At 37.4% G+C, this 13,476-nt stretch overlaps 1 protein-coding gene across 3 annotated transcripts in view; it reads left to right on the top strand.

The window, feature by feature from the left end:
* CNOT6 (CCR4-NOT transcription complex subunit 6) overlaps positions 1-13,476 on the top strand; it is a 32,667-nt gene that overhangs the window by 15,041 nt on the left and 4,150 nt on the right. For 2 of the 3 annotated variants that reach the window (XM_058034675.1, XM_058034676.1), the window contains exons 3-11: positions 2,036-2,222; positions 5,612-5,697; positions 6,663-6,767; positions 6,856-6,924; positions 8,328-8,485; positions 8,996-9,150; positions 10,095-10,249; positions 11,199-11,429; positions 12,685-12,887. In XM_058034675.1, the coding sequence (XP_057890658.1) occupies positions 2,036-2,222; positions 5,612-5,697; positions 6,663-6,767; positions 6,856-6,924; positions 8,328-8,485; positions 8,996-9,150; positions 10,095-10,249; positions 11,199-11,429; positions 12,685-12,887 (1,349 nt within the window). The remainder of the gene's footprint in view (positions 1-2,035; positions 2,223-5,611; positions 5,698-6,662; positions 6,768-6,855; positions 6,925-8,327; positions 8,486-8,995; positions 9,151-10,094; positions 10,250-11,198; positions 11,430-12,684; positions 12,888-13,476) is intronic. The other variant, XM_058034677.1, reaches the window with a different exon arrangement.

Raw genomic sequence — 13,476 nt, 5'->3', positions numbered from 1 at the left:
TGAATCTTTTCTGAAAAGGTCAGAATTCATAAGCATGTATTTCAACTGGTCAGCCAGTCTCTTGATTTGTAGAGTAAATCCTGAGTTTCCTACAAAAAGTGTTTTAACAGGAAATTCAAGAAAATATTTTAAGAATTAAAAAAATTTGTGACATTTTAAACTTAGGCTGTAATTTTGTGTAGACACAGAGGTTCTTTAAGCAGCTGCAAAAATTGCCATGTGGGATTTAAAAATGGCTGTAGAGAAATTTGAGAAGAAGAGGAATTTATAGAAGAAAGAGTAAACAAACAGTTCTTCAAATTGTGAAGAATCTTTCCATCCAGTTCACTGAATCTGTGCCTTGCTTCCAGTACCACGTGCCTCCCCATGTGAATAGCATTCTTTGCTGAAGGTTACAGATGCAGAAACCCAGTTAAATGCTGCTTCAGGAATCAGCATTATACATCAGCATTAGGCTTGGAATCCTCTTGGACATCTGCTGCTCTGCATAGGAAGTGCATTAAGTGATGGCTCTTTCCTTTCATGCCTGGTAATCTCACTATAGACTGATTCCCGCCGAGGGAGGTGCTGCAGTGGAGAGCCTGGATCAGGGATGTTGATTGGAAATCCTTTCAGCTGCAAGGCTTTCTATGATCACAGTCACCTGTTTGCATTGGGGGTGGGGGAGAGGTGCTAATTCACTTTTAAAATGCAAAGAACTATCCATTTGTGTTTAAAACCTTTCAAAAGATTTCTTAACGAGCATTAGAGGAGCATCAATCCCTTAAGAACTGTATGCATTTGCCTTGCAAAATAAAGTGTGCAATGTTTTTTGTTTCATTAGTGTTCACACTGTCCTTTCCTTGCAAAATACTTGGTCACATAATACAGCAAGCCACAAATGTTTTAACTGATGTCATTTAAATCATGTTTTTTCATGACAGGCTTTTTTATGCTTTGTTTTGTTACAGCTCACTGGAAATTATACCAATATTAAACATTTTGTTGCCAGGGACTGAGTCCCAGATGCACATGTCTCAGTGTAACCTTCCCTGGGCACTAAATATGAATTCTTATTTTGGAGAAAATAATTTAAGGAAGGGAATTAAAAAGTGTGTGTGTTGGTATAATATTAACCAGACTATTGTTAACCTTGATGAGTCACAGTGGGCATTTTAAAGTAGTTCTGCTAACTTTTTGCCTTGGAAAAACTGGTGATGGTACTCCTAATGCTTTTGGTACAGTAAAATGATTTATGTAAATGAAAAAGGATTTCCCCTTGGAGGAAAAAACTCTTGGAGACAAGAAATATTTTGAGACCTTCTGATGATATCTCACATTCTTTGCAGGCAGCAGTGTAAAAATCTTGATTCTGTCACACAAATCCATGTTTCCACACTTCAGTTTATACAAAAATTCATACCTTTTTTAAAATATCTGGCAATAGTTGATACAGCTTTTCGTTGAATGCCAGATGGAAATCCATGTTCTCAACTAAGCATCTTAGTCACGCTAAATATAGTGTTTCTATCTGTTCTTGGCTGGATTAATGCCATAGAGTAAAGATTTTTTGGTTTGAAAGATGTGCAGAAATAAGGGATGAACCAAAGCACCGTCTTTCATCTCAGACATAAACTATAATTGAAAAAAATCTGTTTCTTACACTTCTGTTAATGATAAATTCATGGTCAGCTAGTTAATATGTTTTGTCTTGTATGGAACTAGATAAAGACAGATGTTTAAGCCTTAAATATGGATGGAGAAAAACTACCTCAAGCATCCTTGGCAATATCTTGTATTTTCTCACACAATGACAAATGTTTCATCTATAGAATTAGGGATTATGGAATTTACATTGAATAAAATAATAATAATAATAATAATAATAATAATAATAATAATAATAATAATAATAATAATAATAATAATAACAATAACCCACAAGCAAAACTCCCCCTCAAATTCCCCTGCCCCATACACACTTGAGAAATGTGCTATTATTGCCAAATCTGTGGATTTGACATGTTCTGTTTTCTCTTGTACCTTTCTTCCACAGGGAAAGTGAGAAGCTTAAGTTCATCTTTGTGGACACTGACCCATTTGACAGCTTTGCATCTCAGTGACAATTCCTTATCCCGTATTCCTTCAGACATTGCCAAGCTTCACAATCTGGTATATCTGGACTTGTCCTCTAATAAAATCCGCAGTTTACCAGCAGAGCTCGGAAACATGGTGTCACTCAGGTGTGTAAATCCTAACAGGAGTTAAAATTCTTCTTTTATTATCTTTGTGGCAACAGTTCAAATTTCAGCATAAGTAAAATCCCCTTTTCTCCCTTCTTATCTGCCTCCCTGAATACTTGCTGTGGGCTGTGCAGCTCTAGCAGTACTGGCTTTTGTGTGATCTCCTGTTCTGATGTATGACAGCACAGAATGAGCCTCAGAAGTGCTTGGTTTGATGGCAGTCACCCATTTTATATTTTTCCAAATCAGGTTTCCTATAAGGCATCTCTTTCCGGATTTTTTTACAAATATTTTATGTGGTGCTTGTTTTAAAGAGTAAGTGAAACACCAAAAAAAAAAATAAATTGCTTTTAACTCATAGTAAGGTAGTAAAAAGATCAGATTAAACATTTATAATTGTGTTAACTACAATGTTGTCCTCTTTATTGACATTCAGTAATTATATTTAACAATAGTTCTTGTTCTGTTTATTGTATAACAATTGCAACATCTAGGATCATCTAGTATGTCAGTATCATCTCCTCCCCACCTTTGCTGTGATGTAACTGCATTCCTGTGCAAACTGGGGAGGAGAAAAAAAATGCTGTAATCACAGCTTTTCAAGTTTTTTTTCCCTTCAGTTTTGCAATGCCAAGATGTACAAAGTTAGCCTGGAAGTGAAATGTGAATAATGGTGCCTATTTAGATTGCACTTAAGGCTGCAGCATTTTACTTTGTAAAAACACTGTTACATAAATATATAAATTATTTATGTAAGAGTAAATATTTACAGGCAACAGTCTTTTGCCCTTGACCCAAAGGAAGAGCCTTATCTTGGGTTTATTAGACAGTTGCCAGTAATTGCCTTCATTGCTTTTAATTTTGAAGATACTTCTGAACAGCTTTCTCAAATCCAGAAAATGCAGAGTCTGAAAGTAACAAGAATGTTATTAGAAGTAAAGGAATGATAGAGCAATGGACTGCCAGCACAGCTTTCATGAAATTGGAAGCAAAACAAGTTTGCACATAGAAATATCTGTCATTGCATTTTCCTCCCCTTTAGAAAAGTCTGCTCTGTTGGAGAGGATTAAACTAGCTGATTAAATTGGTGCTAAAAGCTCAAATTCCAGAGCAGTTCAAGCCTCAACCTTGGAGGCTGAGCAAAGGGACCTTGCTTTTTGAAGTATAATTGGCAGCTCTGTTTTGTAGCATGTTGTATAGTTGCTTTCAACTGGAGAGGAGTCTGTTCTAAGCTCTAGTTCTTTGCATTACTATTTCAATTAAAAGCAGTTATTAGTTACAGGTTTCTTCCCTTGTTTATTCAACTCCTTGGATATTGTGAGGTAGCAGCCCTAGATTTACTGGAATAGTCTCAAATTCATCTTTGTACTTGATTAGCCTCCTTTCAGTCTTTTTCTTTTTAAAACATTTTTGTAAATGTAACACTTGTGACATGGAGATAGCTTAGCAGTGCAGAGTCATCAGTAATGTCAAGTCATTATGCATTCTTCCCAACACCACTTCTGATTTATTCTGGCTGATTCTATTAAGCTTCAGCTCTTGAAAGTCCTAAGTTTCTTCTGAGCAGATGAGGGTAAATCTTGTAAATGTGAAATGTGTAGCTAAGGTCTAGGATCACATAAGCTTTCTATTTATGACCCCAACACAGCACTTGAGCCCAAATCTCTAGTTATGCATGAACCCACTGTGCTCCTCAGTAATTGCAGCTGCTCCATGTTTTTTTTTTACTGTAGTGCAAGTGAAGAAAATCCCAAAAGCACATCCTATATGTGAGAGCACATTGCAGGTCCCAGCTGGGTCAAGGTTTTGTGTTCCAGGCTGGTGTTGCTGCAGGCTCTTCCCCTGGATTCTGGGAAGTTGTTCAGACTAATGGTAATTCAACCATGGGCATTGCTGATATCCCAAGCCACAGAAATCATTTGTGCTCTCAACACTGAGAGCTGATAACAGCTCCCCCAGCTCCCACACCTGGAGCTCTGGGTTTGGTCTCTACTGTAGAGCTCTCCCAAGACTCCTTTCATCTCCCTTTTTACTGGAAGTAGTTGAAAAAAGAGATGTCAGAGCAGTAGGATTTCTGATCTTTGCAGAAAAAGGAGAGAAAAATAAACAGTGTAACATGTTATCTTGGAAAGCTCAGCTGTAAAACAGATCCTCTTGATATGCTTGAAAGAGCTGGAGTGCACCCCCAGTACATTTGCAGGTGACACAGAGCTGGGTGGAAGGGTTGATCTGCTGGAGGGCAGGAGGGCTCACAGAGGGGTCTGGACAGGCTGGGGCTGTGGGCTCAGTGCTGTGAGTTCACTCAGGGGACGTGCTGGCTCCTGCGCTTGGGTCACCGCCCAGCAGTGCTCCAGTCTGGGGGAGCAGGGTCTGGGACGCTCCCTGGTGGGGGTGTCAGCAGCAGCTGAACACGAGCCAGGTGTGCCCAGGGGGCTGAGAAAGCTGATGGCACCTGGCCTGGATCAGCAATAGTGTGGCAGCAAGACCAGGGCAGTGAGTGTCCCCCTGTGCTGACACTGCAGTCAAATCCTGGGGTCAGTTCTGGGCTGCTTAGGACAAGGAAGACACTGAAACCCTCCAATGCTGTTCTGTAGAAATCAACAAGAGTTAAATTAACTCCTGCTTCCAGGTTTCCTTTTTGTTGCCCAGAAATACTTGTCAAGTCTCTAGATACCAAGTTCTGAACACTTTTGAGCAGCAAATTTATATTGATTGATTCTATGAAATAGAATCAATCACTGATTAGTGGGGATCCATTTAGGAAAGTGAAAAGTTTATTTTTTCTGCCCAGTTTGTTGGCATATCAGAATTCAGAACATGAATTCTGCTCCTGTCTGTATATTGCTTTTGTGAGTTTCAAAGCACATATTTTGTCTTACCACTGAAATTATGAACCCAAACCAACAGAAAATTACCACTGCAAATGACTATGGTAATAAAATGACTATGTAATAAATAACTATCGTAATGCCATCACTGTAATCATACTGCCGTGATCTTGGATTTTTTAATTTGATTTCAGGGATGTAATTTCCCTTTATTTCTTAATCACAGCTGACCTGTTTCATGATCTGGTTTGTCTGAGCTGTTACTGCATCATCACTTGTAGATACTAAAGTGTTTAATTATTGCTAATGTTCACAAAATGTCTGACTGTTTAAGATAAACTCTCCAAACAGATCCTTTCCTCTGTATTTCAACATAATGTGTTTTGTCTGGTGTATGTGTCTGAGTACAGCAGGATTTCCCTAACAATTGCTGTTTAGTCTCTGAATTTTTCAATATTGTGGTTTGCTACTATATTGATTCTCTTCTAGTTCAATTTTTGTACTGCTGCAGATAAACGTTGCTCTGTTTTCAGACCCATATGATTCTTGCTCTGTCTACAGGGAACTACATTTAAATAACAACCTGTTACGAGTTTTACCTTTTGAGCTGGGAAAACTGTTCCAGTTACAGACTTTGGGTCTGAAAGGTACTGCTGTTTTTTTCTTGGTGTCTCTGCTTCTTTAGTGATACTGCTGCTGAGCTGTAATGGCTGTAGTCTGCTAGTTCAGAAAATGTTACTGATTAGCAATCCAGATGTAGCTGCTCCCTCCACATTTGTAAAAACTGTTACTTAGGGATTATTTTAAAAAATAACAGGTTTGACAGAGCAGTGCCCATAGAAAGAGGTTTCCTTTTCTTTTTGCAGACTGTGCAGAAGCTTTCTGTTGCTTACATGGGGGTTGAATGCAATTCTGCTTTAACTAAGAAATAGTCTGTGGTTAACTGTGGTACATCTCCAGCCAGAAAGGGAACATCCTTTGTACAGCTGCAGGGTTCTGTGCTGTTGGTGCAAGCAGCAATTTAAGGCTTTTCCTTTCTCCCCTCTCTCCTCTGAACTTTATGGAGTCTAGCTATAAAATTGCTGACCTTGGGGAATTTTGAGTCCCAAAATCAGAAGCACTGAGAGATATAATACCTCTATACACTCTTAAGTTTCAAAAGTCTGTTTATCTCCCCCTTAAAACTGGGCACTTGCAGTGTGTGTTGTCCATGACAGCTTCTGCAATCTGCTTATGTTTGGCAGATGGCAGAGTCTCTGCTGAGGTCTGACTGTCAGATCAGCTGCTGGGGGATGTTTCACACTGAGCAGAGGTGGCTCCTGTGTTTGTGCTCATCAGCTCTGCCTGTTGTACCACAAGTTCTTCCCTGCTCTTAGTCCAAGCACCACCTTTGGGATGCTCAGTCCCACAGCAGAATCAGCAGGGAAGGTTGTTAAACTTCACGAGGGCTGTCCACACATCCAGAGTTTTGTGGGACTGAAGACCTGAGATCTGTAATCCTGAAGTAGTTCATAGTAGATCTTGTCTCCAAGATGTCAGCTTTCAACACTGATATGCAAGTCTGCAATAGTTCTGTGTATTTTATTCAATATTCCTGTGAATTGGTTTGTAGGAAACCCACTTACACAGGATATTCTGAACCTGTATCAGGAACCAGATGGGACACGACGGCTACTGAACTATTTGCTTGATAATTTGGCAGGTACTGCAAAAAGAAGTAAGTGATCATTCTTCAAACATTTCTTTCTGCTGTGTTAAATAAATGTGATTATCACTTGTATCTCTATTTTAAAATGTTCCCATAGTTTCGACAGAACAGCCACCTCCAAGATCCTGGATTATGTTGCAAGAACCAGACCGTACAAGACCAACAGGTACTGTTACACTTCAAGATTTCTCATTTCTTCTATTTTGCTTTTAATAAAAGCTGTTGATCTTTACTGGAAAAGAAGTTAATGCTTAAATTAACCAGTCATCTCTGCAGTGCTGACCAGCCAGCTGAAGTCATTCTATCCCAGTTGGAGCACCTGTTCCAGATTTACCCATCTTTCACTCTAAAGTAATTTATTTTTAATTAACGTCCCCCTCACAGGAATTGAAACTGTTGGCCACAATTAGTTAAATGGTGGAATTATAACAGGCCTAATTTAACATTCGTTGAAGAATAAAAAAATTGAAGCATTTGAGCATGATTTCCAAAAAATGTACAATGAAGTAACCAGGGTATCATCCTTGATTCAGCATTTTTCTTGCTGTTGGGATTCAGGTCATGTTTAATTCTTTGCCTTTTTTTTTTCCTGCATAAATTGTTTAAAACACAGTTTTTTCTATTTAGCTGCACACCAGAAATCTTAGTGTATTTCTCAATTATTGCAGTGTCTTCTCTTTCAGGACTGATAATTCTCCCATTATTAAGGTGATTGCTTCAAAGATTATGATGTTAATGCAGTGTCTGTTTTGCTGTCACCTATTTATTGGTTTTCAAAATGCTAGACTTTGACCCCAATCAGACCAAGATTCTTCAGTTCTCTATATCTTCAGTGACATTGTTTCTTTTTTCTACATTTGAGAGGAGCTTCCAAGTATCTCATTGTTGTACTACAAATTCTTTAAGTGCTTTTTAAAAACAAACCAACCTATAAAACCCAACAAAACAACACCCCAAATCCATGCTGCTGGATTACCTGTCAAATTGCCCCAACCTGTCTCATTATTGCTCCTGTTTTAAATTAATACAGAGAGGAGATATTTCTTGTCCTATGCCTGAATGCCTTTTTGAGGTGGAAATATTTGAGGGGCTAATTTGCCTGCACTTATTCTTTGTGTGAAAGGATCCTCACCCTGCTATGGATCTGTTACAGTTTGTGGTGGCAATAATTAAGGTAGATTTTAAAGACACTAATTGTGGACTTGCAGACCTTTGTGTAGCTGGCAGATACAAGTGTTCAAATACTCTTACTTTGTTTTGGGTTTTTCACAGTACAGCACCACTTAGCATAAAACACATTTTTCTGCTCTTCACTGTGTTAACCATATAAAGGGGGGGTGTTTGTTTCCTAATTAAATGCTAGAAGACAGCTGCCATAAGTCCAAACATGTAATTTGTCTCCCTAGAAGAACTAACAATTTTTTTAGCACTGATACACATGCTGTGTTTTGGTTGAAACAAATGAAGCGTGAATTGATAAATTTGCAGAAGACAAAAGTCAAGAACACAATTGTATTTTTATTTTTTTTTTAAATCTGTCAGTGTGTAAGTAAAATTATTGTTCTGCAGCCTTGTTCTCTGTCATGTGTTACAACGTCCTCTGTGACAAATATGCCACCCGGCAGCTGTATGGCTATTGTCCATCCTGGGCCTTGAACTGGGAATACAGAAAAAAAGCCATTATGCAGGAAATACTGAGCTGCAATGCTGACATCATAAGTCTGCAGGTAAAAAAAATACACCATTCTTTCTTTTCCTTTTCTATTCCCATGTACGGGTTTCTTCACATTAAGTGTATTTTTAGTAAACGGTCTGTTTTCAAAACCTTCTGCAAACAAAAGAAAAAGAAGTGATGTTTAGAACATTGTTTGTTGCTTGACATCAAAAGAAGGCTCTCAGCCCCCACAGTTGGAATGGGAACCAGCAGCCCCTGATCAAAGCAGTGTTGGTGGGGGTGGCTTTGTGCCTGTGTGTGTATGTGGGGCTGTAATTGACACATTTTCAAGTAAGAGGCTTGAGATAATCATAACTCCAGGGATTACAGAAATTCATTTATATTTTCTTAAAATAAGGATATTGCTCTTGAATTTGCATTCTCTCATGTACTTAATTTTTAGATTTTTTTTTCCCCTTAAATCTAATTTGAAAGTGATTTACACTTCTGAAGAGTCTAAATAATATCTGTCTTCTATATTTTGCTAATAGTACGTTCATGCTGTGCTGCCTTAACTTTACAGGAGGTTGAAACGGAGCAGTACTACAGTTTTTTCCTGGTAGAATTGAAAGAACGTGGCTATAATGGATTCTTCAGTCCAAAATCTAGAGCTAGGACAATGTCAGAACAGGAAAGAAAACATGTTGATGGTTGTGCAATATTTTTCAAAACAGAAAAGTAAGTGATGTGGTTTGCTAAGCCTTCTGTTGTCTCTTGCTCTTTTACATAATTTTTCAGGTGGGTCTTACAAGTCACAGTTGGGCTTTAACTGTCGTTTTGTAGCCAGGCAGGGTTTTGATAAAAACCATTCCTACCCCTGGAAAGACTGGTTTATATGACAGAGATCATTCTGTGTGGGACTAGCAATAAAAATTTAACCTTGAAATATTGAGTTGAATGACATTTCATTCTGTTTGAGCAGTGCTGGTTGGGAGTTCACTGAATTATCCTTCACTTGTTGAGTGTAATAATAGAAAATGAAGGAAATAATGAAAAAATGAAGCAGATTTTCTTGCCTTTTGTGGTTTTGAGTAAAGGAATTTGTAATCCCCCAAATTGCAGAAATAAGGCCTCAGATGACATTGACTTTTTGATACATTAGCCTTTGGTAAAGCAAACAACAAGGGACCGCTGCACATTTCTGTAAAAAATCCTAATCATTTAAGAGCTGCAGCATTTACTGGTTGTGTCATATTGCACTGTACAACTTTGGATGTGTTGGTAATTATGTCCCTTCCTGCTTCCATTCCTCTGTATCCATAAGTAAATGTAGGTGCCCGGTTTGCAACCTAGTGGCTTGGAAAATTATCTACTCCCTCTCTGTCAAATCTGCATATTTGAACTAGGAACAAATGCAGAGTTAGAAACAAGCATGACTTTTCTAAAATACCTGTCTCACTTTCAACAAAATATTTTAATTGTAACCAAGATACTGTAAACTACATGAAAATTGCTGTGAAAACTGTATCACTTGATTTCAATTTAGGATTTAATGAAATTATGTGAGTGGCTGAGATTTTAACATCATAAATGTGTTTGAGCTTTAATTAAAAGAACTACTGATAACATTTCCAACTGTATCTGGCTGCTGAAAACAATTACATATGATGTTTTTCTTTCAGATTTACTTTGGTCCAAAAGCATACTGTTGAGTTCAATCAACTAGCAATGGCAAACTCAGAAGGTTCAGAGGCTATGCTGAACAGAGTTATGACAAAAGATAACATTGGAGTCGCTGTTCTGTTAGAACTGCGAAAGGAATTGATAGAAATGTCATGTAAGTCCCATTTCATTTATTTTCTAAATAGATGGTATTTTGTAAATAAAAAATTACTGTTATAATAAACAAGAGAAGCTAGGTTCTGCGCATGAATTTGGCTTTGCAGTTTGTAAGTTCAGACAAATTTATTTCCAAAAATAATTTTGGGGAAAAGTCATATTGCTTAAATAATGAGGGGTTTTTTTCCCCGCTTGTATTTTTAAGGAAAAAAAAGATATAAAAACTTGGGTGATTTTGTTGTTTGGGTTTTTTTTCTTAAAACTGTGTACAAGTATCGAAGAATCAGATGGTGTTAGTTGTGTGTTTCTGGATCATGTATCTCCATCGTTTTTACTTATTTTCTTTGCTGTCATGCCTAAATAAACTGTTCTGCCCTGTCATTCTTAATTTAGGAAATGTAAATTGGCTTTATAAGTATCACAGTGGGAGCCTACTCAACCTGTGTTATATTTATCCAAATGATATTTTATTAATTCAGATTGTAGCAAACAAGCCTTTTAAGAAACACTTCCAGCAAGAGAGGTAACTTAGAATGTGGATAACTTAGAATTCAGAGCTTGCTGCCGAATAAGATATGAACAGAGCCTGTTTGCTATCATAGCCTGAGGAAAGCTGCTGTAGTTTTTTAGAAAAACATTATTTGCTTGTAATTAGGATTATCCATGACTTATGTTAATTTTCAGTGAATACAAAAGCATTACATGTAGGAAGATAATCTGTTAATGGTCTTGAATGTGAAATATCATTCCTAATGCCTTCTATCAACTAAAACACTTGTTAAATGTAAGAGGAGTTATCTGACCCTCTTCATTCAAATGGTTTTAACCCTCTTGAACTCCATACTGGTATTTTATTTTTTTGTCCCCTTAAACATTTTTTTAAATTTTTATAATAGTATTTAATGTCGCTGACTGATTTTAAATGAATAACTGATTTTAAATTTTAGCTGGAAAGCCACATCTTGGGATGGAAAAGCAGCTAGTTCTTGTAGCTAATGCACATATGCATTGGGACCCAGATTATTCTGATGTGAAGCTGGTTCAGACTATGATGTTCCTGTCCGAGGTAAAGAACATTATTGATAAAGCTTCTCGTAGTCTCAAGCCTGGTGTTTCGGGAGAGCTTGGAACCATTCCACTTGTACTGTGTGCAGATCTCAATTCTCTACCAGACTCTGGTAAGAGTTCTATTTCTTATTCTTTAGATTGTTAAAAGTGTGTAGCAATTGTAAATTTTTCTGTTTGGAGAATGCTTTGTTTGATAATATCATTGTTTGATAATATAAGCTCTAAGGGAAGGGAAGGAGGAGAGGGAACTGTTTCATTTGTGGATGATCTTACTGCTTGTGCTGTAGTAAGTTGTATCTGATCTTTCAGAAGCATTTCCACTGTGATTTTGTTCCCTGTTTGTTCCTGTATTTTAAAATAACTTCCAAAAATAACTGGAAGCATGAGTGTGTTGCTGATAATTCTGTTTCCTTAATTTTAAGTGTGAAAAGATATTTTACCTTTAAATTTGCTACCATACAATAATTTTCTGTCATGTTTTAGAACTTCTAAAAAAAATTCAATACATCCCCTTCAGAGGGGGCCTTTCCAGAGCTCTTTATTAGCATGGGACTTTGTTTCCTGACTGGATGGCAACTTTATAAAGTGCAAGGAAAGAACACATTCAGTGGCTGCCACCTTGCTTGCTCAGGTACCCAGCTGAAGTGCTGTACTCAGGAGCCATCCTCCATCTCCATTCCTGGTCCCCTTCCTTCTGGCTCCATCTTGGCAACCCTTATCATCTCTTAGGGTTTTAAGGAGCAGTTATTGCTCAGCAGTAATGGAAATGGGATTCTTTTTGATCCAAGGGAGATCAGTATCACTAGTTGTGATTGCAATGACCAGTTCATGTGTCTGGTTGTCTTCAAAACAACTTTACTGCTTCTTTTACCTTCCAAAACTTTTAACACAGATGTTCTGAAATTGAGGCACAACCACTGTTTTCTGTGACACAAATCTAATCAATTTGGCTTTGCAGCCTCTTTAAAGTTAACTTCTTTTGAAGCAGTGTTTCAGAAGTTGACTTTTTTGCAGCACTTCAGCTGAAGAACATTAAACAGCAGGACCTGAGCATAAAAACAAGAAGAGGCAGCCAATAACTAGCATTGATAGAATTTTACTTCTGATTTTTTTTGATCTTCCCAATCTATGCCTTATTAATCTTCTCTTTTTTCCTAACCAAAGTGTGTCACTTTGTTCTAGGTGATATTTGCTCTTGATACACATTGCCCTACAGTATTTTAAAAGAACTGCTGTTGATTGTACTGTGTATTGTTAAGGTTTTGGGTACATAAAGCCTAAAGTTGCATGTCTGACTTTAAGTGCCTACACTTATTTGTTGAATGTTTGTTAATACCTTCTTGTTTGTAATGTGTCTCCTCACAGGCGTTGTTGAGTACTTGAGCACTGGTGGAGTGGAAACAAACCACAAAGATTTTAAGGAACTGAGATACAATGAAAGTCTTACTAACTTCAGCTGTAATGGAAAAAATGGGACAACAAATGGAAGAATTACACATGGTTTCAAGTTGAAGAGTGCCTATGAGAATGGTCTAATGCCTTATACAAATTACACATTTGACTTCAAGGTAAGGACTTGCTTATATTTTGGAAAGGTTTTCCATTTTCAAGTGTAACTAATGTGATTTGCTCTATGAAGTTGTTATATAAGCTAATCTGTGTAGCTAAGTTCACCAAGTTTCTACTTAAAACATAGCAAACTAGAATGTCTAGCACTTCAGTCTCCTAGAAACCATCTTATTCTTTTTAATAACTTGCAACAGGTTTGTAAGAGTTGGGGTGCTCTTAACCTTCCCTGTAAACAGAAGGAGTTTGTGTTTTGATACTCCAAGCTAAATGACAGGGGCACTTAAGCTGTCAAGTGCAAGGAAATAATCCATGTTGCTTCTGGAAAAGTCTGAGCTCTCTGTTGGGAAAACAGAGATTGTTTTTTTTTCTGTTAAAAATCAGTGAAATGTGATTTGAAGCTCTCTAGGAGGTTGGAAATTGAAACCCACAAAAGCATAGCAGAAGTGATAAAGAGTGGCCTTTTCTTTTGTTTTTCTAATCTATATTGAGCATCCCACTGGATATAGGAAGAAGAAATCTCCTAAATTGTGATGTGCTATAAAGAAGGAGTGGGATATTTCATTACTTGTAACACTGAGCTCACCTTTT

This window comes from Melospiza georgiana, chromosome 15 (genome assembly GCF_028018845.1).
Source record: "Melospiza georgiana isolate bMelGeo1 chromosome 15, bMelGeo1.pri, whole genome shotgun sequence".
Classification (NCBI taxonomy): Eukaryota; Metazoa; Chordata; class Aves; order Passeriformes; family Passerellidae; genus Melospiza; species Melospiza georgiana.
This window is presented reverse-complemented; position numbering and strand designations above follow the sequence as displayed.